General features: G+C 46.8%; 1 protein-coding gene and 1 long non-coding RNA gene across 4 annotated transcripts in view; both read left to right on the forward strand.

Annotated features, from left to right (window-relative positions):
- The first annotated feature begins 987 nt into the window (after positions 1-987).
- Positions 988-25,252, forward strand: TENT5C (terminal nucleotidyltransferase 5C). 3 transcript variants are annotated; one of them, XM_066377286.1, is made up of 3 exons: positions 1,000-1,093; positions 2,687-2,810; positions 19,777-25,252. In XM_066377286.1, the coding sequence occupies exon 3, from the start codon at positions 19,803-19,805 to the stop codon at positions 20,976-20,978; it is 1,176 nt and encodes a 391-aa protein (XP_066233383.1). In that variant the 5' UTR covers positions 1,000-1,093; positions 2,687-2,810; positions 19,777-19,802; the 3' UTR covers positions 20,979-25,252. The 3 variants fall into 3 exon arrangements, with proteins under 3 accessions (XP_066233382.1, XP_066233383.1, XP_066233384.1); XM_066377285.1 differs by lacking the exon at positions 2,687-2,810 and having other exon boundaries at positions 988-1,093; XM_066377287.1 differs by lacking the exons at positions 1,000-1,093; positions 2,687-2,810 and adding an exon at positions 1,708-1,731.
- LOC136400491 (uncharacterized) overlaps positions 13,457-25,570 on the forward strand; it is a 353,174-nt gene continuing 341,060 nt past the window's right edge. The window contains exon 1 of the long non-coding RNA XR_010750322.1: positions 13,457-13,486. This is a non-coding gene — a long non-coding RNA (uncharacterized lncRNA). The remainder of the gene's footprint in view (positions 13,487-25,570) is intronic.

The following is a 25,570-nucleotide window of genomic DNA, read 5'->3' on the forward strand; positions in this document are numbered from 1 at the left end:
TTTAGAACCATGGTACAGGTAAGAAAGATGGAGATTTATGGAGGATTGGTTAAGTTACTTGCCCAAGGCCTTACAGATAGGTGTGAAATGGAAATCCCACTCAGGTTATATGAATTTAGAACCTGGGCTCAACCATTTGCTGTGGAATGAATGGGTGGTGTCCAAGCTTCGCCTGCATGTTATATAACACACCCGGCTGAGCCCTGTGACATTTTGCGTAGGGCGGAAGCTGTGGCGGATGCCAGGCTTGGCGATGGATTCTTCGAGGCTCTTAGTCCCTCACGCAGGTGGTTAACTCCGGCCAGAGAACGAACTGCTTTCCCCAATGATCTCTAGGCACTTTGGTTCGGGAATCAGTTCAGAAACCATGCTTTTTTTCCGACTTCTAAGCACACCGCAAAGGTAGGCTGAGGGATTCACTCCCCACTCCTGAAAAGCAAGAACCAACACGAAACTTCCAGAGAAGCAGAAGAAAAAACAAACAGTCCAACAGGGAGTGGGATGGAGATGGGAAAAGCTTGGGGAAAGTTATGTGACAGGAACGGCAGAAAAAACCGTAGTGGAAAGTGAAAACAGAAGGAGCCCCAGATATTCTGAAGTTAAGGAGGTATCAACAGCCCCTCTCTATTGCGCCTGCGCAGTGCTACACACACACACACACACACACACACACACACACACACACACACACACACACACACACACACACACACACACACACACACACACACACACACCCGCCCCTCCCCCCTCGCCGCTGAAGATTTACTTGTCTCTCGGCAACCATTCACCCGAGGAGCCAATCAGAGGGCACCTTTCGCCCTGCCCTCAGTGTCAGCGTCCAGCCGGAAGAACCCTGTGGGCGCTGGCTCCGCCCAGCCCTGCCCCTCGCTCCCTTGGGAGGCAGGCTTAGGGGCGGGGGCCGGGGCGGGAACGGTGGCCGGGGGCGGGGTCAGTCCGTATAAGAACGAAGGGGGCGGCGGCCGAGCGGTTCACTCTGTGCCTCTGTCGGTGGACAGTAGTGCCCGCGTCGCTCCTGTTGGGGGCTGCCCAACGCCAAGGACCTGCCACTGTCTTCTCTTCCGCCGCCAAGGTGAGTCTAGGGCCCCCTCCTTCAAAGGGGCGAGGATGCGGTGGCTCCAGAGAGTCGCGCGTTCTGCCCTCGGGGGTCTGTCCCCGCCGAGCCCAATGAGGGCGCCGGGGGCGGGAGGGGTGGTGCGGACAGGTGCCAGGACCTGGTGTACTCCCCCCGCCCCCGCCCCCCAGCAGCTTTCTCAGTGGCAGTCTCCCTCCGGCCCCCGCTCCCGTGGGTCAGGCGAGACGCTCCGAGAGCGAGCTGCAACTTTCCAGAGACTTCGGCAGGGTCTTGGCAAACTTCAGTGAGTTCCTGCTCGGCGCGTCCCGCGGGCTGCGCGCTGGCTGGGCGCGGCGGGGAGGCCGAAGCGTACGTGATGGGGCCTTAGGCTGCTGCCCGGGGTCCGCCGGCGCCCCGCCACCCCTTCCTCGCTTGCAGTGTCTCGGGCTCGCACCTGCGCTCCCACTGGCACCTACACCCTCTCCGGCCCGCGCACCGAGAATTCGAATGCGGCGGTTTGGGGAGGCGCAGTTGGAGACGCAGCGGTCAGGGGCTGGTATCCGGCCGGGCCGGGGAGGGGCGCTTCCTAGGCTGGGTGCCAGGGCCCGGGCGGAGATCGCTCACTTTTCTTGGACTCACACCAGGCTGTAGACACGGTAAAGTGACCCAAGCGAGTGACTTGTGCGATGCTCTTTCTCTCGGAAACGTTTTGGAAATAAGGTGTCTGCGACCTGGTTCCGTCCCTTTTAGAAATGAAACTTGCTTACAGTGTAGAGACTAAAAGCCATGACAGTCAGTTGACTCGGCTAGCGGTGCCGAGTCGGTGGCTCAAAGGCGCCGCTGGCCCAGGAGGTGTCGCAGTCCAGATCACGAAGGTGGGAGGGGTGTCCGAGGAAGGTGGCGAACCTAAGTACAGGTGGGTAGCCTGTAGACCTAAACTCAACGCCGGCGGGCGGCAGAGCAAAACAGCGCTACCTCGAAGCGGGAGGGGCGGGGGAGGGCGGACTTAATCCATCTTCATTAAAACCGACTGTTAGGACTGGACTCCGCGGAAGCGATCAGCTCAGCTCCCTTCCCCCTTTTGGTTTAGAGGAGGGCTTCGACTGGGCTGCCCGAGTCCTTAAGTAGGGACCTGCTGCTTTTTAACTTTTGTTTGATTTTTTTTATGGAGTTACAATATGCAAACAATGCAGTGCTTAAAGTGCACCGATTACTGTAAGCGTTTATGTAGACTGTAATTACGATATTTATATTGTGACAGTTGGTATTCACGATATTTGGTTGGTAGGTGGGTTAGGAACCTGAATTTCCCCAGGAAATGAAGTTAAGATGATTAAATCCTCCTGAAGCCGACTCTGGGCCAGGCTCAGCTGCCCTCCAGGGGGGAATGAGAGGCTATTGTTGGCTATACTAACCTTTCAACAAGTATAACTTGACAAGGAAGAGAGCAAGGAAGCAAGGTAAGGGTGGTAGGAGCACTTATCAAGAATTGTGCTGAATCTGAGATCCCCAGAGGTATTTGGGGGGGGGGTGAGAACGGCACATGAGACCCTGCTGTTGAAGGGGGCGGGGTGGGGCCTAGGGAATGCTGACTTTTCTCTTCGCTTTCAGGGAAGCGGTCTGAGCTGGACCAGCAGGAATTCTGTCCTTTGCCATTGTTGTTTGTGAAGATGGAAAACTTAATATCTCTGGAGGCAAGCTTTTACTTGAGATAACTGAAACCTTGTGTCTTCAGGTATACTCATATATTTAGAGTACGCTTATATTCAAGTAGTTTTTAGAAAGAAGTTTTGAGTATGTTGTATATAATTGTTCAGGTAGCAGTGGGGAGAGTCCCATAACATTAAAAAACAACAAATGAACAAAAGACCATTTTTTCTCTGTCAGGAGGCTTCTACATTGTTACCCAAAACAAAGATCCCTAATTTTATAAGGAACATTAGTGTGTGAATGTAGAGCTAACAGCAACACTCCTTGTGTGGACTTTCTTCCACAAACTTCCCTCCTCTCTAGGGATTAAGTTGGGGTAACTCTAAAGGAAGGGATTTGGCCCTTGGCCTGTTTGTCAGAGTGACTGTGATTTAGCCTAGCACCAGCAGTTCCCCCTGCTTAGTCCCTCTGCTCTAGTCTGAGCTCCAGCAGCACTCTGAAGTCCCAGCCTGAGCTGCAGAGGCCCCCCCACAGCCCTCGTCCGGCAGCACCCCAGTTAGCCACATGCCCAGCGTTCAAGGCTAGAGCAGGCTATGGACGTTTTGCACTACCCACTAGAGAACAGAGAAGCCCTCGCACTTCTGAAAGTTCAAGGAACTGCCCGGCAATACAGATAACTTAGTGTGGACTGTAGTGCCCTTGTTTTGCCAGTGCCAGTGACCAGACACATTTGATACTGAATTAGAAAATAATATTTTGTTTTTTAACTGCTCAAGTAAGTAGTCCCTTGTCTTCATCTTTGATATGTTGTGCACATGGAGTCAGTCACTAAAGGATGACAAGCCACATGCTCTGAATGGATGTGGTGTTACTTAGAGAAGTTGTAGAAGCCCAAGGCTAGTTTCAGGAGTTAAACTTGTACTTGGGTTTCTTGGTTTCACACTGTTCTCTGGGCTGTATCTGTTATTTTGTAGGGGTGTGTGTCTGGTTAGATAAGGCTCCTTGCTTATTTTGAGTATTGTCACCAAATTAAGCAAGGCAACATAGAAAAACATGCTCTGTCATCTCAGTGTTTTGACTATAGCATGTGAAGTTGGCATACGCTGTATTACGTGAAGCAGACACCTGTGTAAAGAAACGTTCATGTGTGTACAACCACTCAGATACAGCAGTGGTGATCTCTTGTGCTCCTTCTGGGATTTCTGATCGCAGACTTTTTTATTCTTTCACTACACATGCGCTATAAGGAAGCTCATATTTGTGGTTAAAGGGTATGGAGGAAGCATCTTTATATAACCCAGCTATGTGAGAAATAGCCTTCTGAATTGTTTAGAACTAATAGATTTTAGACAGCTGTCCCCTGTAGCCTGTTCTAAAACTGTTTGCAGAACTTCTTGGAACAACAGGAGAAAACTACTATGAAGAAACAATTGCTGATGTTGAGTAACTCTCCCTATAGCATGTTTTTAGTTTCAGAGCCTTTTGGGGTCTTGGTCACTAACCTACTGTCAGTGTTTTTTTTTTCTTGGATAACAGTGATTGAGTCAGTAAGTGGTTAAAAGTGCTGCCTAGGCAGTAGTTTGTGCCAGGTGCTGAGGATCGCAGGGAACGGGCTGTGGGAAGGCCTGTGGAAGAGCTTAGGGTGCAGGAGGAGCTGGGGCAGCTTCGTTGTCTTCCAGGCACTCAGTTGCACTGCTTTGTCTCAGCCACCAGCACTAGGTCCCCAGGGGGCAGGGCTGTGTGCTCACTGCTGCTCCCCAGCCCTGGAGCAGGGCCTGTCACACAGAGGTTAAGGGCACACAGTGCTCTGCCGGCATTTGGCTGCCATTCCTCTCAGAGAGGGAGGCCTACTTTAAGTACGTGTCACCCTTGTGGGCCAAGGGGCTACGGCTTTTGAGATCAAAAGTTCCTAAAATGCAGGGTGGTTCCTGGGCCGTTTTTTAAGTGGAGGCTTCACAGGTATAGGTTTGGAGCTGAGGGACAGGGACCACTAATTGGCTCACAGCTGAAAGCTCTCAGCGGTTACCCTGCTCCCTTCTGCACTCCCAGCCTGCCCATTCACTCAATACCAGCCTCATGCCATCAGCCCTTCTCTTTCCACAGACACCGGGTGGCTAGTTCTGCTGACTCTTTGTCTTTTTAATTTTTTGTTTTCCACTGCCATCACTGACCTGGTTTAGGGCCCTACAGACAGTAACTTGATGAGAGTAGTAGTCAGCTCCTCTCCCCGCCTTCGGCCAATTCTGCATTTCAAGTTCCTGGAACACCACTTTTCATAACTCGCAGGGACTCCCCTACCCTCAGGAAGCTGAGCATCTTGTCAGGGCCTGAACCTTTTTGACCTTCTGTTTATTCTTCACCTCCTGTGGAAGAACCCTCCCAGCTGCTCTGCCTCACCTCACAGAAGGCACACTCAAACATCTGATCCGATGAACGCTCCTCCTCCCACACTGTCCTTTGATCTGTCTTCACACCCTTCTCAGAGGCCCCTGCACTACCCCATCTGTGCTACCCTTCTCCCGTGCCTCTCCTCTTCAGTACTTCTCCACAGTGCTGCTTCATGCCTTGTTTTCTACTTTTTCCAAATCTTGTCTTCAGTTGGATGAACACAGAAATCCCATATCTGTCTCCATATACGCTCCCTGAAAACACCTGTGAGAACATTTTCCATGACTCTTGAACTGCCCCCACCCCCTTTGGGTGGACATAGCTGCTTTCACCTTGCTTAGCCCTCAGGATTGGGAGAAGGGGCAGTCCTCCACATCACCTGGCCAGCTGCCTCACCCCAAACTCACCCTGTTTGTTTATCCCTGACCTGTACCTGTGATAGTGAGGAGGCAGGCATGAGGACTCCACGGTTAGCCGGCTGTGCCCTTGTGGCCATCCAGCCCACCACGTGAAGGAGCTGTAAGGAGGCTGCAGTGGGGGGTGCTCCCATCCAGGGCAGAGAGGAGGTGTGGCTACTCCCTTAGCACCTGCGTGTGTCTGGTGCTGGCCCAGAGTCTTGGTGCCCAGGGCCCTGGGGGTCTTGATCCTTGCCTCCTCCCTGTCCAAGGCTGCCTTAGCTGTGAGGACACCTGAGTTCTGGTCCTGGCAGCGCCTTGACCTCTTCAGGCTCCAGTTTCTTCATCATAATAAGGACAATAGACCAGCACTATTCAGTAGAAATATGAGAGCCACAGTTAAGTTTCTAGTAGTCACATTTAAAAAGTAAAAATAAACAGGTGAAAAGAACTTTAATTTTATTGAACCCATCGTGTCAACTGTCATTTCAATTTGTAATCTTTATAACAATATTAACGAGAGATTTTACTTTTTTCAGTGAAATCCAGTGTGTCTTTTGGATACAGTGTTCGGCAGTTCAGGTCTCCACCATCTTTGAAAATGCTAGACTCTCTAATTCTGATTCTGTTTGTGTGGGAGACGAGAGTTAGCAACACGAAGTTATGAAAGAAGAGTGGCAGCCGGGATATAAGCTCTGCCAGAGCAGAGATCGTTGTCTCTTGCTTTGTCTCATAAGCTCCCAGAACAGCCCTAGAAACATAGTAGGAACTCATATTTGAAAGAATGAAAGGGAATTCAGTCATGGTGGCCAATTTATTGGTAATCATTCACCCTGTGAGTCAGACATGACCCTAGAACACAGGCTGTTTGATTCCTAGTCCGGCGTGCATTATTTTGTTTTTCTGTAGTTGAGAAAACTTATGAGTTATCATAAGGTAATCAAAGAACTGCAGATAAAATCTGAGAGTGGCAGGGGACCAGGACTCCAACAATATATGAACAATTAAAATTTAAAACTGTAAGAAGAAATAACTTGCAAGTAAACGGTACCTATGAGATGTGTAATGACAACAACACATGAGTTGGTAAATGCTGACTTATTGGTAATTATCCTAGTGAACCATGGCCATGGCTGTTATGACTACGCACGTCTGGGAACACCAAAGACAAGGTGGCTTGGCCACCTGAGATGCAGTTGCTGTAGAAAGAGGTGCCACGCCATGGTTTTCCCTTTCACTTTAATCCCAGCCCTTCCTCAATTCTGCCTGTTTACTTAAATTTCTGTTCTTAGCAGCCTTTATAATGTCAGAGGGACCACTGAGCCTGCTGCCACGCTCAGACCAGAGGTCAGGGATCCCTACGTGAATGTTAACTCCACAGGGAAGGATCTGTGCAAAAGACAAACCTGGATGAAATGTGCGTGATTAGTGTCCTTAGACATATGTGAGTGAGGGTGTGTATATGTGTCTAATGTTTATGAATTGCATTTGAGCACCTGAGAGTGGCCTGTGCCGTTCCTGAGAGGGCCCAGTGATGCTACCAGTGACTAGACTGTTAGGGGACTGAGGATCTGGTTTGGACAGCTGACAGCTGTTCAGAGCTCGCAGCTGGAGAGTCTATGGTAAAGCAGCCTGTGGAAGCAGCCCTTGATAAAACTGAGGGCTGGACTGTCAGCCCTTCAACCTTGAGCATCCTTACAGTCAATGGTCTGCTAGAAAATGTCTTATTTTCTCAGTTTAGTCAGTCAGTTTAAACAGTGGGACCAGCTCTGGGGATCTCTCTTCACGAGTTCAGACCAGTAACATCTCTGATTTAGAAAGAGGCATTTGTTAAGAGAGAGTGGTCCACCCAGTAGCAACAAGGATTATTTCCAGTTTAGTTGCATAGTTAGCACTTAATAATGCTGACACCTTGGAAAAACCAAGGCTTCTCTGCTTAGCTTCCATCAAAACATGTCTGTGTTCTGACCTTGTTCATATCTACATTTGCAACAATTTTAGCATATCCCTTTAAGCACTTGAACGTCTGTGGTGTCCCTGTCACGTGTGGGCCAGCATTTTGATTCTGCTCCTGCTGTTTTGTAGCATTATCTCTCCACCACACTTGCTGAAGCATCCTATTTTGACAGACAGATGAGCTTTCTGTTTGGAGTGTCTCAGGGCGGGTGTCTGTGGACAGAGCCCAGTCATTGATAACCAAGGCTGTGTTGACACAATGTGGAGGAAGAACTTGTGAGGACCCCTCACACTCGGAAAGCCTGGTGCACAGCAAGGATGCACCAGGTTCTGCTTTGGTCCAACACTCTCTCTTTCTCAATTACTGTGAGAATCTGACCAAATTTTCCAGCTCTGGTAAACATCAGTGTTGAGTGGCTCGGAGGATGCTGATAACCCTGAGAAAATAGATTGAGACCTGAGTTTGACCTGAGCCAAGAGTGAGAAAAGGCCATCTGCGGGTCTGTTGTGTCACTGACTTAGAAATGTTTTCTCTGGGCCCAGCTCTGTGGCATGGTGCAGTTATTTGAACCAAGGTAGAATGTATTTGTGGGTGTTTGCATACGCAACTATAAACATAACTTCTTGGAAAAAGTAAACACAAAATATTTTATTGTCCTTTTCATAAGCAAGGCATTGTTTTATCTGGTTTTGTTGCTCTGAGCCATCTACTAATATAAACTTCTATTCCATGTACATTAAACACAGGTGTGTGCCTTGGTTATCTATAACTCTTGAATGTATTTGGGGGCAGTGAGGAAGTCAACCAGAATATCCCCACCTCCGTGGTGGTGGGGGCGGGGGCCCTGGTGAGAGGGTCTGGCTGGCAGCCAGCAGACAAAAGGCTTGCTCAGGCTGCCCCCTGGTCCTAGATAACTTCTGGCCTTCACCACTCTAGGAATTGAAGAAGTGAGGGAGGTTCTCTTCAGAAAGCCAAATCCACCTTGACCCTGGTTTTTCTCCTTTCTGCCCACTTATCTGCTGTTGCATATGTCAAGCCATGGTCATTCAAAGCGCCTGGCTCTTTTCTCCATGATGAAGGAATCTCAGGGATCAAACTATACCCAGGTGGGAAAGTGGCAGGTGTCCAGTCCCAGGTTCACCGTTCACGCATGGGTCAGTCTGTGCCAGGCTGCTTCTATTTTCGGTTCTGTTCCAGCTCTTTTTCTATGCTTGCCCTTGGGGTCCTGGTCACTTCTTGCAGATGGACCTACCTGTCTCTGCAGCTCCAGTTGAGTTATCTATTTCCTGGATCTGATCAAGTTGCCCTCTTGTTTGCAGGGAGTGTCCTGTTCTGTTGCTTTATCAGTAGCTGAACACTCCCGATCTTTCAGGCACCAGAACAGATCCTGGCAGTCACTGCTTTATTCTGTGAGTGGAGCCAAGGGCCCAGTTGCCCAGATAAGTAAAGATTGACCCATTCCTAGAATCTGCCACTTGTGCCATTATTTTTCTTCATAATGCTTGCCCAGCAAGCTGACTGTCCCAGTTCCTTCCACTCCTGGGTCCTCCCTTTTGAGCTTGCTTTCTCCGATATCACCACTGCCCTGCCACGGAGCCAGCATTGCGGAGCTCCCACGGGAGAGGACCCCAGGCCCTCATCTCCCAGCCACTGTTTCTTTAACATAGATATTGGCACAACTATTAGAATTTCTAGACTTCATTACATTCAGTTCTGGTGGCTCACTAGCCTGCCGACAGCCCCTAAGTGCAGGCTGACTCTGAGGGAGAGTTTCTGTACGGACAGTCACTAGTTTGGTTCTCTGTGCTTCTGTCTTGCTTTCAGCACTTGCCAACTGACTTTTCTCAGATGGCTTTCACACATCTCTCCCTCCATCTTGTAAGAAACCTTCACACCTTCTCCCCTTTTCCTGCCTTCCTTCCCTTCCCTTCCTCTTGCTGCAGACTACTTCCTACAACTCCCTGAGCAGCTTCCTTGTCTTTAAGCCCTGCCCACACCCCAACACAGACATTCCAGTGTTCGCCTCCAGGTAGCCTCTCAGTCCCATTTCTGCCACTTCCCAGTTATTCTGTGGATCCTCTTTGTTCCCAGTGTTCTCGTCTGTAAGGGGACAAGATCGGGTCTCCCTCTCCAGGGATGCTGAAGAAGTCACTGCGGCAGTCTGCACACAGCCCTACCACACTGTCTCTGGCATGTTGTCAAGTAGAGTTTGGTGGCTCATATCAGGACACCTGGCTAAACATGTGGTCACTTTGGTGTCCTTGGGCCATGCCTGTGGCCACACAAAGAGCCCCTGGAGGGTTCTGTATCTGTCAGTACCTGCTGGAGCCTGAGGAAGTGGTAGGATTACTCTGGGGGGGAAAGGATGTGGGTGGGGTTAGTGCAGTACTCAGTGATGAAATAACTGCTGTGCATCCCACTGAGAGCTAGGATTTCCCACAGCACACAGTGGGCAGTGAGTTGCCTTTTCTGGTGCATCTCTGCCCTCAGAGCCACCCTGGTGTCCTGGAAGATGACCACTGCCCTCATCTGGAGTCTGCACTAAATAGGCATTGAAGGGTGATTAATTCAAACTTTGCTGTCTCTACGTGGTGGGGGCAAGAGACAGTAGGGAGGTATGTGCCTAGTGATGTGGTTTACAGAAGGCTGCTTTCTGTCTTCCTTTTTTTTCTTTAGAAAGAAAGACAGACAGGAAGGGAGAGAGATGAGAAGCATCAACTCATAGTTGCATCACTTTAGTTGTTCATTGCTTGCTTCTCATACGTGCCTTGACCAGGGGGCTCCAGCTGAGCCAGCAACCTTTGGGCTCAAGCCAGTGACCATGGGATCATGTCAGTGGTCCCATACTCAAGCCGGTGACCTGAGGGTATCAAACCTGGGACCTCAGTGTCCCAGGTTGACACTCTATCCATTGCACCACCACCAGTCAGCAACAGAAGGTTGCTTTCTCCTTTTTTGGACAGGACCAATAAAATCTCTATTTTAGAAAAGATCTCTTTAGCAGGAGCAAGAACTGGTGGTAGTTGCCACCAATTCCAGGACTTAGAACACTGACTTAGGAGCTGAGAATCTGGGGACAATTCACTTAATCCTTCCCGATCCTTGCTCCTAAATTGTGGGGAAGGGACAGTGCTGCTCCTTTGCAGTGCTTGTGAGAGTGAAATGGGAATGATGTGGAGTGGCTCGCGCTCAGTGGTCTTTCATTTGCTTTGACATGTGCCTCTGCACACCTTCCTTTTTCAGGAAACAAAGCAACAGGCCCAGACTGGGCTTCTCATTCCCTCGGCTAGCTAAGGAAGAAGTGGGAGGGACTTCATGATGCATATTGTCATCTACTTCCACTTCTGTTTACATTCTCTGGGCTTTTATAGGTAAGGAAACTTTTTGCTTAAAGGGTCCTCTGTTGTAGATGGAGAATAATAGTTTGTACGGAGGATGCCTCCACAGGTGTATGTGTCTCGTCTCATCCAGAAGCCAGGGACAGCAGGTGTCACCAGACTTGGTCCATTGTCCATGGCTGGGTCTCTTGCCCTGAGCAGGAAATTGTTATTAGGAAGGTCCAGGCTTTCAAGATAACATTCAATAACAGTGAAAGGAAAGTTTGCTGTCAACAGAATGCTGAAATGTGTTTGAGGTTTTTTTGTATTCTTAAAGGGTCAGAGGAAGAAGATGTTTCTCAGTTGTCTCTGGGCTGGATGGAGGGGCTGCTGTAGCAAGAGAGCTGCAGGATTTCCATGAAACCTCTGCACAAGAACTTCTACAGCTTTCATGCTAAGTATCACAGACCTGACTTACATGTGTACCATTTGCGTGGAGGTACAGCTCCTCACACATCAAGGACTCTTTGGACAGGCTGTCTCATACCAGTTGCACGCAGGAGTCAGTGTTGATTTGACCTAAGCCTTTGACCATGAGACCGGGAAGGGCTATAAATGTTCTCAGCACTCTCATCTCCAGCTGTCCCTCTGCCTGTCCTATGAGCCTGCCTTGAGTCCCTGAGTCGCTTCATGCTTTCATAGCCTCTGCCACTCTTGTTTTTGTGTTCTAGGTAAAGTATGAAGCAGAACTAGAATACCCATCTTCCAAAAAAATTAATGGGCTCAAACATAGGTTTTCAGGTCATCCTGCATTGAATGGCTCTGTCCCAGGCTATGGGAAAACAAAGTAAACTAGGCATCAACTTTCTGTCAGGTAGCTTGGTGTAATCTTCCAGCCTCCTTGGATTTTTCCTCCCACTTTGATTGCTATCTGCAAACCTGTGTTCTTTTCATGTGTCTATTTGACACTTGTGTTGCAGACAGATGGTAGAAGAAAAGGAATTCAAGGGTACCCAAGATAGTTGTTCTTTGTGAGTCAAACATTTTAGAAGTTTAAATAGCTTGAACTGAGTAGGAAGTTGGTCATCCTCACTTGTAATAGTGCCTGGATTTTCAAGTCAATGAGAAGTCATGGTTCCTACCTTCTCGTTTCCTCTGTTCAAAATATGATTTTGCTTCTCAGACAGTAAAAGGAAAATAAAACACTTTAGTTTTAATTTACCAGGCTTCAGATTACTTTTCTAATCACTATTTCATGAAATTTTGAACTAGAATTTGCCTTTAAGCAGGACCTTTCATGAGCTGGGAATGTATGTTTTGTGTGATTCTTTTATATGGGGATTACATCTATATTGATTTCAAGTGGTTAATTAAAACTGTCGCACTAAGCTGTGGTGTGTTCTCTAAGCATTTAGGGCCTATGAATTGGATTTATTAATAATACCAATGTTTGTCTAAGTAACTAGAAAATGTACTTCTGATATTTGAAATTGTTTGGGTGGGTGAGGGAAAACAAAGACTTCCTTTCTAGTAGGCACCACTAGCTCATTCTGGACTCTTCTAGTGAGCAAAGTACTGAATATGAACCCAGCCTAAATTGGCGCTTTCAGTACCTTGAGTCCCTATACCTAGATCATGGTAAATTAGGAGAATTAAAAATTACACCATGGGCCCTGGCCGGTTGGCTCAGTGGTAGAGCATCGGCCTGGCGTGCAGAAGTCCCGGGTTCGATTCCCGGCCAGGGCACACAGGAGAAGTGCCCATCTGCTTCTCCACCCCTTCCCCCTTCTTCCTCTCTGTCTCTCTCTTCCCCTCCCGCAGCAGAGGCTCCACTGGAGCAAAGATGGGGATGGCTCTTCGGCCTCTGCCCCAGGCGCTAGAGTGGCTCTGGTCACAACAGAGCGATGCCCTGGAGGGGCAGAACATCGCCCCCTGGTGGGCAGAGCGTCGCCCCCTGGTGGGTGTGCCGGGTGGATCCCGGTTGGGCGCATGCGGGAGTCTGTCTGACTGTCTCTCCCCGTTTCCGGCTTCAGAAAAATACAGAAAAAAAAAAATTACACCATGGCCTTGGCATTTGTTGTGTCCCATACTGTGCCTGTATCTAGATTTTTTTCTAAAAGTTAATATCGTTATTCATATATGTGTCAGAAGCTGACGTGGAAGAAGCCAACCACAGGCATTTTAGAGTATTGAAACGACGTTTATTGCATTTATTAAGATTCTTGCAGCTGTAGCTAATGATCAACATAACACTTTCATATGACAGAAGCCATAATGTCTGAAGTGAGATATAGCAAATCTTATAAAACTACAAAAAACATTTATTTATATTATTTATTTTATTTAAAAAAATTTTTTTTGTGACAGAGAGAGAGAGACAGAGAGAGGGATAGATAGGGACAGACAGGAAGGCAGAGAGATGAGAAGCATTAGTTCTTCATTGCAGCTCTTTAGTTTCTCATTGATTGCTTTCTTATATGTGCCTTGACCTGGGGCTACAACAGAGCAAGTGACCCCTTGCTCAAGCCTGCGACCTTGGGCTCAAGCCAGTGACCATGGGGTCATGTCTGTGATCCCATACTCAAGCCAGCAACCCTGCACTTAAGCTGGTGAGCCCGCGTGTAAGCTGGTGATCTCAAGGTTTTGACCTGGATCCTCCATGTCCCAGACCAATGCTCTATCCACTGCACCACCGCCTGGTCAGGCCAAAAACCATTTTTTTTTTTTTTTGGATAGGCTGTCATCTTTAATTCTAGCTTGCACCCGGCGGGCAAGTAAAAATACACACTGGGCTCCAAAACCCACTCACATTCAGTGCTCACAAAGCCACTGACTTATCCGAGTTTCCTAGAATCAAAGGTTTCTAGCTCACCAGCCTTATTCTCCTCAGTTCCCCATCTCCTTCCTTCTCCCTGCATAAACTGCACACAAACTGGTGTCTCACTCAGCACTCCACCATCTTGGCTGCTTCTCCTGGCCACATGGCCTCTTTCTACTGCTCTCTGCTCTGCTCCCTCTGCTTTCTCATGCTAATCATCCCAGGAACCAAGAGAGCAAGCTCTCGTTCTGCCCCCATTTTATAGTGTAGAAATCCAAACCTTTAATCCAGGGATCTCAAACTCGCGGCGGTGCGGCCCGCCCACCAATTTTGTGCAGCCTGCAGACTAATCAAACTTCGTGGATTAATCTGCGGGCCAGTCTTCGGACCGCACAAAATTGGTGGGCAGGCCCATGCGGCCCATGGGCCGCGAGTTTGAGATCCCTGCAAGTTTAATCCAATATACAAAACAGGGAAGTCTCTAATACAAAGACACTTCTCTGAGGCATGATTGGATTGTACCACCTCACATCAAAAAAGGTGGGAAAGGCTTAATCTCAAAACCAAGCCCCAGGCTACAAGGATTCTGCCTGCCCACAGAAACACACATTAATATCACCTGGGCAACGGCCTCCACGTGGGCAGCACCACTTTAACAAAGTGAGCATAATATATTTTATCTGCCCAATAATCCACCCCTATGCTCACTTTACTATCCACAATCTACATCACCGGCATCCCCGTGCAAAGAAATTAGGCACATTACACAAATTACAACAACATGGCAAATCATACAATTTCAACAATTACAAAAGTACACTTCACCAGTCTCTGAGCACTTTGCCCAAAGCGCACAATGTCCTCGGCCTATGGGAAAAGCTTCCTGGGGCAGGGGAGTGCTTCCAGCAAAGCCATCCCCCACCCCCATCAGGGTATTTCACATTGTCCAAAATCCGTAATCTGTAAGTCCATCCAACAAAGGAGCCAGTGCCCACTCCGGTCGTAGTCCAGGAAATCAGTCCATGCACATGGGGCGTCAGCCACCCCCCTCATCCCTGCCATCCTGGCAGGTCTTACACTGTCCCAAAGAGGAGCACATGGCAATGGCAGTCAGCATTTCCATCTCTGCTCCGGAAAGCATGTCTAGCCCTATGTCCCAAAATCGCAGACCTACCAGGGCCGTAGTAGGTGATCCTTCCAGCTGGGCTCTCAACTTATAGAGACTGCGGATTGCAACTCCAACCCGATTCTCCTCATCCTCCAAAGAGGAACTGAAAACACCAGCTCCGGCTGCTGGGCTCGAGCCCCAGGCCGCTGCCGCCTTCTGCTCTGCAGACCTTGCAGCTCCAGACCTGGCCTCAGCCTCAGCCCTGGCCTCCTGCCGCTGCTGGCTCTCCACAACATCCAGGGCAATCTGCAACTCACGACCTGTGAATCCTCCTCCAGCAGCTGCTCCATTTCCAGGTGAATCTCGCAAGCCTGGTCGACCTCCTCCTCCAGCCCTTCCTCCAGCTCCAGGGTCAGCATCTGTTTCTCCCACGTTTGCTCCAGCTCCTTCCACTGCTCGGTTTGCAGGTCCCAGGCAGCCTCTTCCACAGAGCTCTCAGTTTCCTCATGCATGGCTGTAAAAGTCAGCCAGCCTACAATCCCCAAAAGGACAGCCATGGGGAACCCTAACACTAGCCAGTCCTCTACTCCACCACTCAAAGGCTCCTTGCCGAGCTGTATCGAATCCTGCTGACTACGCCAAATGTAAAGCCAGAAGCCATGCAGGTTCGCATTGGATTCGGACAGTCGGTAAAGAAACAATGGAGCCAAAAACTGATAGGCTGTCATCTTTAATTCTAGCTTGCACCCGGCGGGCAAGTAAAAATACACACTGGGCTCCAAAACCCACTCACATTCAGTGCTCACAAAGCCACTGACTTATCCGAGTTTCCTAGAATCAAAGGTTTCTAGCTCACCAGCCTTATTCTCCTCAGTTCCCCATCTCCTTCCTTCTCCCTGCATAAACTGCACACAAACTGGTGTCTCACTCAGCACTCCACCATCTTGGCTGCTTCTCCTGGCCACATGGCCTCTTTCCACTGCTCTCTGCTCTGCTCCCTCTGCTTTCTCATGCTAATCATCCCAGGAACCAAGAGCCAAAAACCATTTTTTAATAACAGAAAGGTACTAGATGAGACAGATGAGACGGCTTATCAATTATTTTAAAAGTTTTGGGGGGTTTTTGTTTGTTTTGGTAAACAGTGGACATCATCTTTCATACAATACCTAAGTAGAAACTTGACAGAAACTTTCCTCCATTCTGGAGGGAAAATAGTCTCTCCTTCCCTTCCCACCCCTCTAGCGATCAGCATTTAAGGCTTGGATGGGAAGCTTCTAAATTTGTTTGATTTTGGAACATGGATATGGGCATAGTTGGGAAGGATAGGAAAGGAGCTGAAGGAATTAAAGTAGCAGATGAATAGAAAGCTCATGGGGAAAGATTTTAGAACACAGCTCATAAGATTTTAACTTTTTTCAACTAACACATGTATAGGTTCTAAATTAAAAGGGGTTGAAATCAGTTTTTCTTTGTCTTCTGTCTCCCAACCTACAGGTGATACGTGGTACAGGTTGAACCACTCTGTGTCCTTCCAGAGATGTCTGTGATTGTATAAGCATAGACTTGTACTTTCATACACTTGCTTTCTATTAATAAATCTTGATGAGCATTTCACACTCATACAGATAGAGCTGTCAACTCTATGGACAACTGTATGCATTGGTATTTTAAGCTTTATAAATAATTCTCCAATGAATAGTCTTGAGCATACTTGCAAGTATACCCAGGGGATAAATCCAAAGTAGACTTCCTAGAAGTAGAATTGCTATGTCCACGGGTATATCTACTGAAAATTGAGACTGCCACATTGTTCTCTAGAGAGAACTCCTGGGCATTGTACCTAAGGTGACTGCTTCTGGATCTTGCCAATCTGATAGGTAAAAAGGATACACTGAAGTTTTAATTTGCCCATCCTTTTAAGGTATGGGTGAATATGTTATGTGTCTGAGCCACTGTTTATGTGCTTTGACCCTTCTTCTGATAGGGTTCTAGTATTTCTGATCTGTAGAAGCTCGTTATTCATTAAGGAAATGCATACTTTGCCTAATGTTACAAATATCTTTTGTCTTCTGACTTCTTTATGTTTTTTTTAACTATGTAGATTTTAATTTTTACATAGGCAAATGCACCAGTTTTGTGACTTCTAGGTTTTATGTAATTTAGAAAGGACTACTCACTCTATGTAAGTATATAAATTCTATGTTTTTTTCTAGTACTTTAGGGTTTCATATTTTATACTTAAGTTTTTAATTCACCCATTGAGATCTTAATTTGGCACAAGATAAGGAGCCACCCTGTTTATTTTTTTGAATCTAGATAACTATTCAGATGTCTCAAGTTTTCCCTTACTATTTTGAAATATTATATATACAAATACCCTTATTATTAGATTTTATTCCTAGATTTAAAAAATTCTCTTCCATCAGTTTGTCTTTTTTTGCTAGTACCACATGTTTTAATTATTGTGGCTTCATAATGTCTTTTATGGGGCTAATATACATCAGTCCTATTTTCCCTTACTCTTCCATCTAGTACTGCCCCTCCTCCCATATGAACCTTACAAATTCTTGGTCTATAACAAATTTTAACTTTGAATCTACTACAAGTTCAGAGATTTAAAAATATATGAAAATTCTCATGTATATGCACTTTTCTCTCCCAGAAGCAGTGATAGCTTCACCAGCTTCTCACTGGTGTTAGATGTCCCTCCTCTAATGTTAAGAACCACACTGTTTTAGAGGTGGGTGTAATCCTGACTTTAACTCTCCACTACTTCTTCCTTTTTTCTTTTTCTTTCTTTTTTTTTTTTTTTTTAACAATTCCTTAGAAAGAAAGGCCCGAGTCAAAAGCTATTCCTACAGTGATTTTCTGCAACGTGAGAATAACCCTCCAGATTCTTCCTGGAGATTTTCTTAAAATTAATTGTTCTTTCTATTCTAACTACCGATTGGATTAAAGCTCCTCCATTTGTATTTTTACAGGTAGATCAGCATACTTGACCGAAATCTGTCACCAAATCACAGATCATTTACCAGTGGTTTGAAACAAAGCTTGAGCTGTACCTTTCTGTGGGCATTGGAACTTACTGGGTAGTACCCTGTATAATAGGCACAATTACACTGTATGCTCATCATAAAAGGGGTCATGAAGAACCAAATGTACACAGAGCTCATTAGAAAGAAAACTTCTGTCCCAAATCTGACTAGAAGCTAAATGCCAGCCACAGTAGACATTCAATATTTCATCACAAATTTTGTGTGGTTTCTGGAACTTGGGAGTGCTCTGGTAGAATGATCAGATAGCCTAGGACTTTAACACTGTCCAAACAGGTTTGAAGGGAAATTTTTATCTTCCCCTTGGCAAGTAATTTTTCTGTAGCAAGCAGAGGAGCACTCATTCCTGGACTGATCTTCCTGGAGCTCAGCCTTCCTGTGCCAGCCAAGCAAATTCAGGGTCTTAACCTACATGTAAATAGGAGCCTGTGATTGACTTGAGGAGAGGTGCACAGTGGCCAGACTGGACATGGCCAGCTCTTGGCTGCATGCTGCCTCTGCCCGTCAATTCCAGCCACGAGCTCATGCTGGTTTTCAGTTGTCCTGTGTCTCGTCCTCATAAGTCTCCTTTCTGCCACCCAAAGGACACTTCTTTCTTTATATTACATTTTCTTTCTAGCATACACAGCCTATACTGATATATTATGTTCTCACTCACATTCTTAATAGCCAGCTCCTGGAAAGCTCCGCTTACTGGGTGCAGTGGCGCCCAGCCCTGACAGCCGCCCGGTTGATCTGAGCACTGTAGGTAAGGCAAGGATCCCTGGCCCCAGGGCATGACCAAAGCTCCACTTGGAATCCCAGGACAACAGGTGCTGGGTGTGCATTCAGAAGTGCAACTGCAGAGGTCACTGGGGTGGGTGTTGCGTGTGTCCAGTGAGTCAGAAAGGTGAAGGGGGTGGGAAGACTGCTCACTGTGAAATCTGAGAACACCTTGACCTTTTGTTTCAGCTCTTTCATCCTTGTAGCTAATGTCACCTTGACTCTAATATATCAGTACTTTTTTCTGTGTATTAAGATTTCCAGGAATATGTTGCATTTCATTTTCTGCAAAGTATAACTTAGTTGAAAATTAGTGACTGTGGCTCCAGCAGGTGTAGCATGAGTGGTGGTGTTTTACTCCCGCTGAGTGCGAGCTTTCTCCTTGGATAGCATCAAGGTACTACTTTTCAAAATACTGGTGAAAATTGACACTCCCCCGAGGAAGTTTCCCACATGCTGTGTGGGGCCTCCTTGCTGGGCAGAGTGGGCAGAGTTGCTCCACTACATAGCTGACCTAACCCTTTTTAAACCAGGAATTTTGTCATTTAAACAGCTCCTTGGTCCTAGCCTGGATAACAAAGGTGTTAGTCATAGGGTGGACCACTCCCACGAGGGAAAAGGATGCGGGGCTGATGCTACTGTGACATCCATGTAGTTGATATTACCAGGACTGACCTGACCCCCTCTTCTTGGGTGGTTGCAGCCCAGAGTTGAGAACCCATCCGTTCATGGAGTGAAGGGAGCCTTTCCTCATGGAGCCTGTGTTCTGCGAGTGGCGCAGGCTCCACGAGTTCAAGGTGCAGTTAGGGTGCCAGAGCAGGAGAGGTAGTCTCCACCGATGACAAGGGAGACTTAGCAAACCTGCAGGTCCTCGGTTGACTAATGTTGTGTTCAGGTGATGTGATGTAAGAGTCTCTCTCCCTCCTGTCACTTAAATCCCCACCGTCCACCCCCCACCCTCACGCACACAAAACAAGTAAACATACGAAACAAGCACCTACAACAAAATTATGAACTTGTCCAGTTTGGTATAAAGTAAATGTGTGTCTTATCCTTACTTCATGAAAGCACTATTCTTTACATATTTAACTCATTTAATCCTCACAGTAACACCTAGCAGTAGGTGCCATTTATTACTATTTTACAGGAAATGTAAATGTCCAGAGAAAAATCAACGTCATCTCTTGAGTCTCTCAAGCTGTTTTTCCCCATAGAAGTGAATCCTAACTCTGTTTGTCACCCCTCACTTTCAGTTTCCTTGGTGAGAACATCCCCCAAGATGGCTGAGGAGAGCAGCAGCAGCAGGGATGGCATGTCCTTAAGTGTGCTCAGCTGGGACCAGGTTAGCCGGCTGCACGATGTCCTGACTGAGGTCGTGCCCATCCATGGCCGGGGCAACTTTCCGACCTTGGAGATAACTCTGAAGGACATCGTCCAGACCGTCCGCGGACAACTGGAGGAGGCGGGCATCAAGGTGCAGGACATCCGGCTGAACGGCTCCGCTGCTGGCCACGTCTTGGTCAAAGACAACGGCTTGGGTTGCAAAGACCTGGACCTGATCTTTCACGTGGCTCTTCCCAGCGAAGTGGAATTTCAGCTGGTCAGGGATGTGGTTCTGTGCTCCCTTCTGAACTTCCTGCCGGAGGGTGTGAACAAGCTCAGAATCAGCCCAGTCACTCTGAAGGAGGCGTATGTCCAGAAGCTGGTGAAGGTCTGCACGGACACCGACCGCTGGAGCCTCATCTCCCTCTCCAACAAGAACGGACGCAACGTGGAGCTGAAATTCGTCGACTCCATCCGCCGGCAGTTTGAGTTCAGTGTGGACTCCTTCCAGATCATCCTGGATTCTCTGCTCTTTTTCTATGATTGCTCCAGCCAGCCCATCTCCGAGCATGTCCACCCCACGGTGATCGGGGAGAGCATGTATGGGGACTTCCAGGAAGCCTTCGACCACCTGCAGAACAGACTGATTGCCACCAAGAACCCTGAGGAGATTAGGGGCGGGGGGCTGCTCAAGTACAGCAACCTCCTGGTGCGGGACTTCCGGCCCACAGACCAGGAGGAGATCAAAACCCTGGAGCGCTACATGTGCTCCCGGTTCTTCATCGACTTCCCGGATATCCTCGAGCAGCAGAGGAAGCTGGAGACCTACCTGCAGAACCACTTCGCGGACGAAGAGAGGAGCAAGTACGACTACCTCATGATCCTCCGCAGGGTCGTGAACGAGAGCACCGTGTGCCTCATGGGCCACGAGCGGAGGCAGACCCTGAACCTCATCTCCCTCCTGGCCTTGCGTGTGCTGGCTGAGCAGAACATCATCCCCAGCGCCACCAACGTCACCTGTTACTACCAGCCCGCTCCATACGTCAGTGACGGCAACTTCAACAACTACTATGTCGCCCAGCCTCCAGTGACCTACAGCCAGCCCTACCCCACCTGGCTGCCCTGTAACTAACCTTAAGACCTGAGGGTTTCCACAGTGGGAACCCCCATAGGGCAAGGGTTCTCAGGTAGGGAGCCGTAGGTGTTTGGCTTTTAAAGGGGGAACTCAGCTCTGATTCTGCTTTTTTTTTCTTTGTGTACCCATTGGAATGGGTCTACAGTGTATCATGAGCCAACCCTAAGGGACCCATTATTCCAGTACCACTTTGGAAAATGCTATAGGAAGTATGGCTTATCCACATCTTTCCAAGATAGACACTAACATGCCACGTCCCACGCATCAGCACAGGTGGCCTGAGCTCTGCTGTAGCATGGCTGGGGGTGCGCGTGGGCAGTGTATGAGAAGTATTAAGCTACTTGTATTCTCACTTGAGCCTGGAGTAGGCAATGTTACTCTCACTTGGGATTCTCAGTTACATGAAAGGTGTGCTGATTGTATTTTCTTGTGTCAATTTTAGTCAGGCAGAAAATGGTAAACATGAGGGTGCTCCTGTGACTTAATTTTTTGTTCAACAGACTAGATTGCTTAGTTTCTAACCAGTCTGCAGAGCTGAGGCTCTCTCTCATTAATAAACCAAAGCCAGTAGCTGGAGAAGTGAGGTCTGGTTGAAGTGGTTTATGGTTTAGATGCTGTACTATCATGAGGACTTGTGTGACATATTGCTGAGGAAAAAAAGAAAAAAGATCTCTTCTTGAAATGTAACTTGAAAACAAAATAAAATGTGGAATGTGGAACAATGTTAAAATAGAATGGTGATGGGTGATGGTGATTGTAAATAGGAAACATGAATGTTCAATTTTTTTTAAGGAATTCTTATTGAATGACGCTTCTTTTTTCCTTATGAGTTCATCATTTTGTTTTTCTCTTCCCAAGACTGAGGACTATGCTGAGTCTAGGGTCATTGCAGTAACTGACATGTGAGGGTCTTCCCATGTTTTAATTGGAAACCCATTTTGGTCACATTCCAAGCATGACAAGCTGTTTTTTTCAAGTACTTGGGCTGACTTTGTTGTTGTTATTTTCTTTTCAAAAGTGGCAGCTTTCTCCACCAATTTTTTTTTTCTTTTTTGATTTTTTTTTTCTTTTTTGACAGCAAGTGAATCCAGGAATGTCAGTAAAACAGGGTGACCTATGGAATGATCTGCTCTTGTTGGCAGAGTTTTTTGGCTTAAAATTGCTTTTAAATGGAACCTGCTGTCCCTGAGCTGTGTGTGAGGTGGAGGGTTAGCATCCCTTTGGGCCGTGTGTGCATCGACAGTACCAAGGCACCTTGCAATGATCAATTCTGGTATAAGTGGGGAAGAATTGAGTGAATGAAGAAGAATCTTCCTTATCTGGTAGATTTGACCATACCTGTTTATATTCTGCACTTTAGAAGGAAAACAGTATTAATCTCTAGTCTAAAGCAAGCTTAGTAAATAGGAGAGTTCTAGCTTTCCCAGTAGATTAAATAAGGGATTTTGTTTGGAAATTTTTTGTGCAATCTCTTAGCAAGCATCACTTTAGGTAGGATGTTAAAGGCAAAGAAACTCATATTGCCAGCTAGCTTGGTTTCTAAAGTGACTTAATCTAACCCATGGTCCTAATTTTGAATTTCTCCTGTGGCCATAAAAACCCCAAGCTCTGAGTGATTGCTTTCCCCTCGCTTTACTAAGCAATGAAGTTACCTTCATATGGAAGTGCTTAATAGAAAATAAGTGGTTTACCTTTTTCTGAAGATGACATTTTCAGGGGATTTTTTTAGAATGTGATGTCTTGGTCCTCTTAAAAGCAGATGGGACATAACTAAACCCCAAAGCTTAGTTGGTATCCAGGCTGTGCTATGTTAGGTAAATAGAAGCCACTTCTTAGTATATAGAAACCGGCTCCAGTTTCCTTTGAGCCAGTCATATTTGAATTCAGTGGCTTTGAGTCAAGGCCGGTTCAACATTGGAGAGGAGGGGGCAGGGTGCTTCAATATTAAAGGGGGGACAATGAAGAGTGAATCCCAACTTTAAAAATGACGTGGTCATCCATGACCTTAAAAGACTGCCAGTGTGGTCAGATGGCAACATATTTGCCCCAAAATGACAGACCTGTTTAACCAAAACTTTGAAATATGATGAAGCCTCCAACAAAAGCACTCACTAATAGAAGTCAGTATGCATCTACCAGAAGGCTCCAGATGCAGAGGGGTTAGAATCACATCAAGTAATTAAATTTCAGTTTGTCCTTGGAGTTCTTTCTGCTCATTTCCCCCCTACCTGGTATTGGATCTTCTTTAAGAATGAAGGGAGGCACAGAAGATGCTAAAAATTCCCAGCCCCAGAGTTCTTTGCCCCTATGTATGATGGCCAGTTCGCTAGTCCCTTCCCCTGCAGGTTTTGGGCAGCCCAGCTGTTTTGGAGTTTGGGAGTAGACATGTGTTCCAGAAGCATCAGGGTAAAAGCTGCACTTTTGAAAAACAGCACCCTGCGCTAATGGTGTCTCCACCTGCTCTGTGAGCCTTTTACCTGCCTCAGAATAGACCAGGTAACCTTGAATTTCAGGTGTCGGGAAATTCCAGTTGAAACCTGCCTTTCATTCTGTTCACAAGTACCACGTCCTCTGGACTTGTACCGAGTCCAGTGGTTCTTTCTGTGTGTTGAGTAACATGAAACTTGGCAGTGGCCAAGGGCACTAAAGTTCAAGTGCAAGTTATCATATATAAAGCAATCTCATTTGTTTCAGGGCTCTGAACCGTTTTCTGATGCTTTCTACGAGTGTGCAGCTTGTTACCCAAGCCTGCTTCTTGGAATCAGGTTAAGCAGCAGTGAGAGTAAAACAGTACGTTTTCCCCTTGTGTTGGAAGAAGGGTACACACCAAATTCCTGGCCCTGAGCTTCAGTCTCATCCTTAAATCTCACCTTGACAGCATGACACTACTCCTCACTCAATAATTTCAACTCTGAAACTAAACTCTGCATCACTGACACCTTCAAATCAGCATTCCTGCTGACCACATGTGGGATGTGGCTTGAGCCACACCCAGGAGGGCTGGCAGAGGGGTGGAGAAATGTTCTTGATATATGGTGACAAGTATAGTTTGGCATTTAAATTTTTTTCCCCCTGTTTGATTTTTCCCTGGAGTATTGAGTTATGGTGAGCTGTGTGTGAACCTCTTTTTCTTTGTTTTGTTTTGTTTTGGGGTTTTTTTGTGGTGACGCAGTAATACGCAAATGGCTGGAGCCTGACACTGCTTGTCCTTCAGCCTTTCCGCTAGCGTGGTAGGTGAGGGTTATAGGGCTTTCTTAACTTTGGGAAATGGTGCCACTCAAAAGCAACTTCCAAATTTTTGGAATACCTCCTTTCTAGTTAACTTTCTGGTACTGGTGCCTTGTTTTAGGGTGCAGCCAGATTCTGAGCTTAAATGTCCTCTTACAGAAAATAAATGATAGTTACCCACTTATGACCAGGGACCTTGATGCTCACTGGGGCCATCACTTCTGGGGTGTCTGGGGCTCCACACTAGGGAAAACCCTCTGGGGGGATTCCGTGAGGTGAAAGAACTTCCAGTTGCCAAGGTTAAATTCATACATAATCTGGCAGAGACCAGAATGTGACAGCTGACTTTGGAACATATTCCAATTCATGTGGTTACATTAAGAGGACCAGGGGAGGTGTGTGTGTGAGAGTGTGTGTGTTGGGGGTGGATGGGGAGTGTATATTTAAAAAGACCTGGCAACTTTTCAAGATTATTTGTGGAGACTTCCAAGGTGAGGAACAGGAAAAAAAAATGCTTTTTTTGTGTGAGTTCAAGTTCTAAATCTTGTTGACCTATCACTTAAAAATAAAAACAACAAAATAACAGTGTCAGCAAAAGAAAATGCTTGGAGTTTTGCCTGGAAGAGTGCGAGTTGGTGCAAATTGTCATGTGTGTTTGCATAGGAAGGTGGAAGACCACTAAAGAGGAAGTCGTTAAATAATATGGATCTGTGGGTGTTTGAAAACTCAAGCCATCTAGGGGTTTTTTAATGGGTTAAAATAATAGCTGCATTAGGAAAATTAAGAGTTTTTATCCATTAACTTCCAAATTAATATAAGTAAAAAGTAAGATATTCATTAGACCAAATTGGAAGCTGTTACTCTCGATTGACATAGCCTTGGAAACGCTCATTTACTTTGGCACCCAGGACTCCTGAGGTTTCCTCTTTGGTACAATGGTCACTGACCTTCTTATGTGAAGCAGGTAAAATCAGTTAGCAATGCAAATGTATTAGAACTTGATAAAATAGAGCTTTAAGTTGAGAAATAAAAATTTATTTAAAAGAAACACCTTGTCAGTTATGAAACCTTCTTGTGCTCATTTCTTTGTGTGTCTCTTTAGTGGTGAAATTATTTTAATTTTCGGGTAAGGTGTTGTTGCATCATTGTGGGTGGTCATCAAAGGTAACCTTGGCTACTCCTCTGAAAGATGGTGCTTTCTCTGGGGGTTGTGTGGTTACCTCGGGAGGCATCATTCCCTTAATATTTGGGCTCTTCTCCAAGGTTCTTGACTAATTTAAACTGAGCTTTGTTGTTGACAACAGCCTCTCCACTAATGCCCACGTTAGGTGGTATAGTCTTGAAATCTTCCTTCACAGGCA

This window comes from Saccopteryx leptura, chromosome 3 (genome assembly GCF_036850995.1).
Source record: "Saccopteryx leptura isolate mSacLep1 chromosome 3, mSacLep1_pri_phased_curated, whole genome shotgun sequence".
Lineage (NCBI taxonomy): Eukaryota > Metazoa > Chordata > Mammalia > Chiroptera > Emballonuridae > Saccopteryx > Saccopteryx leptura.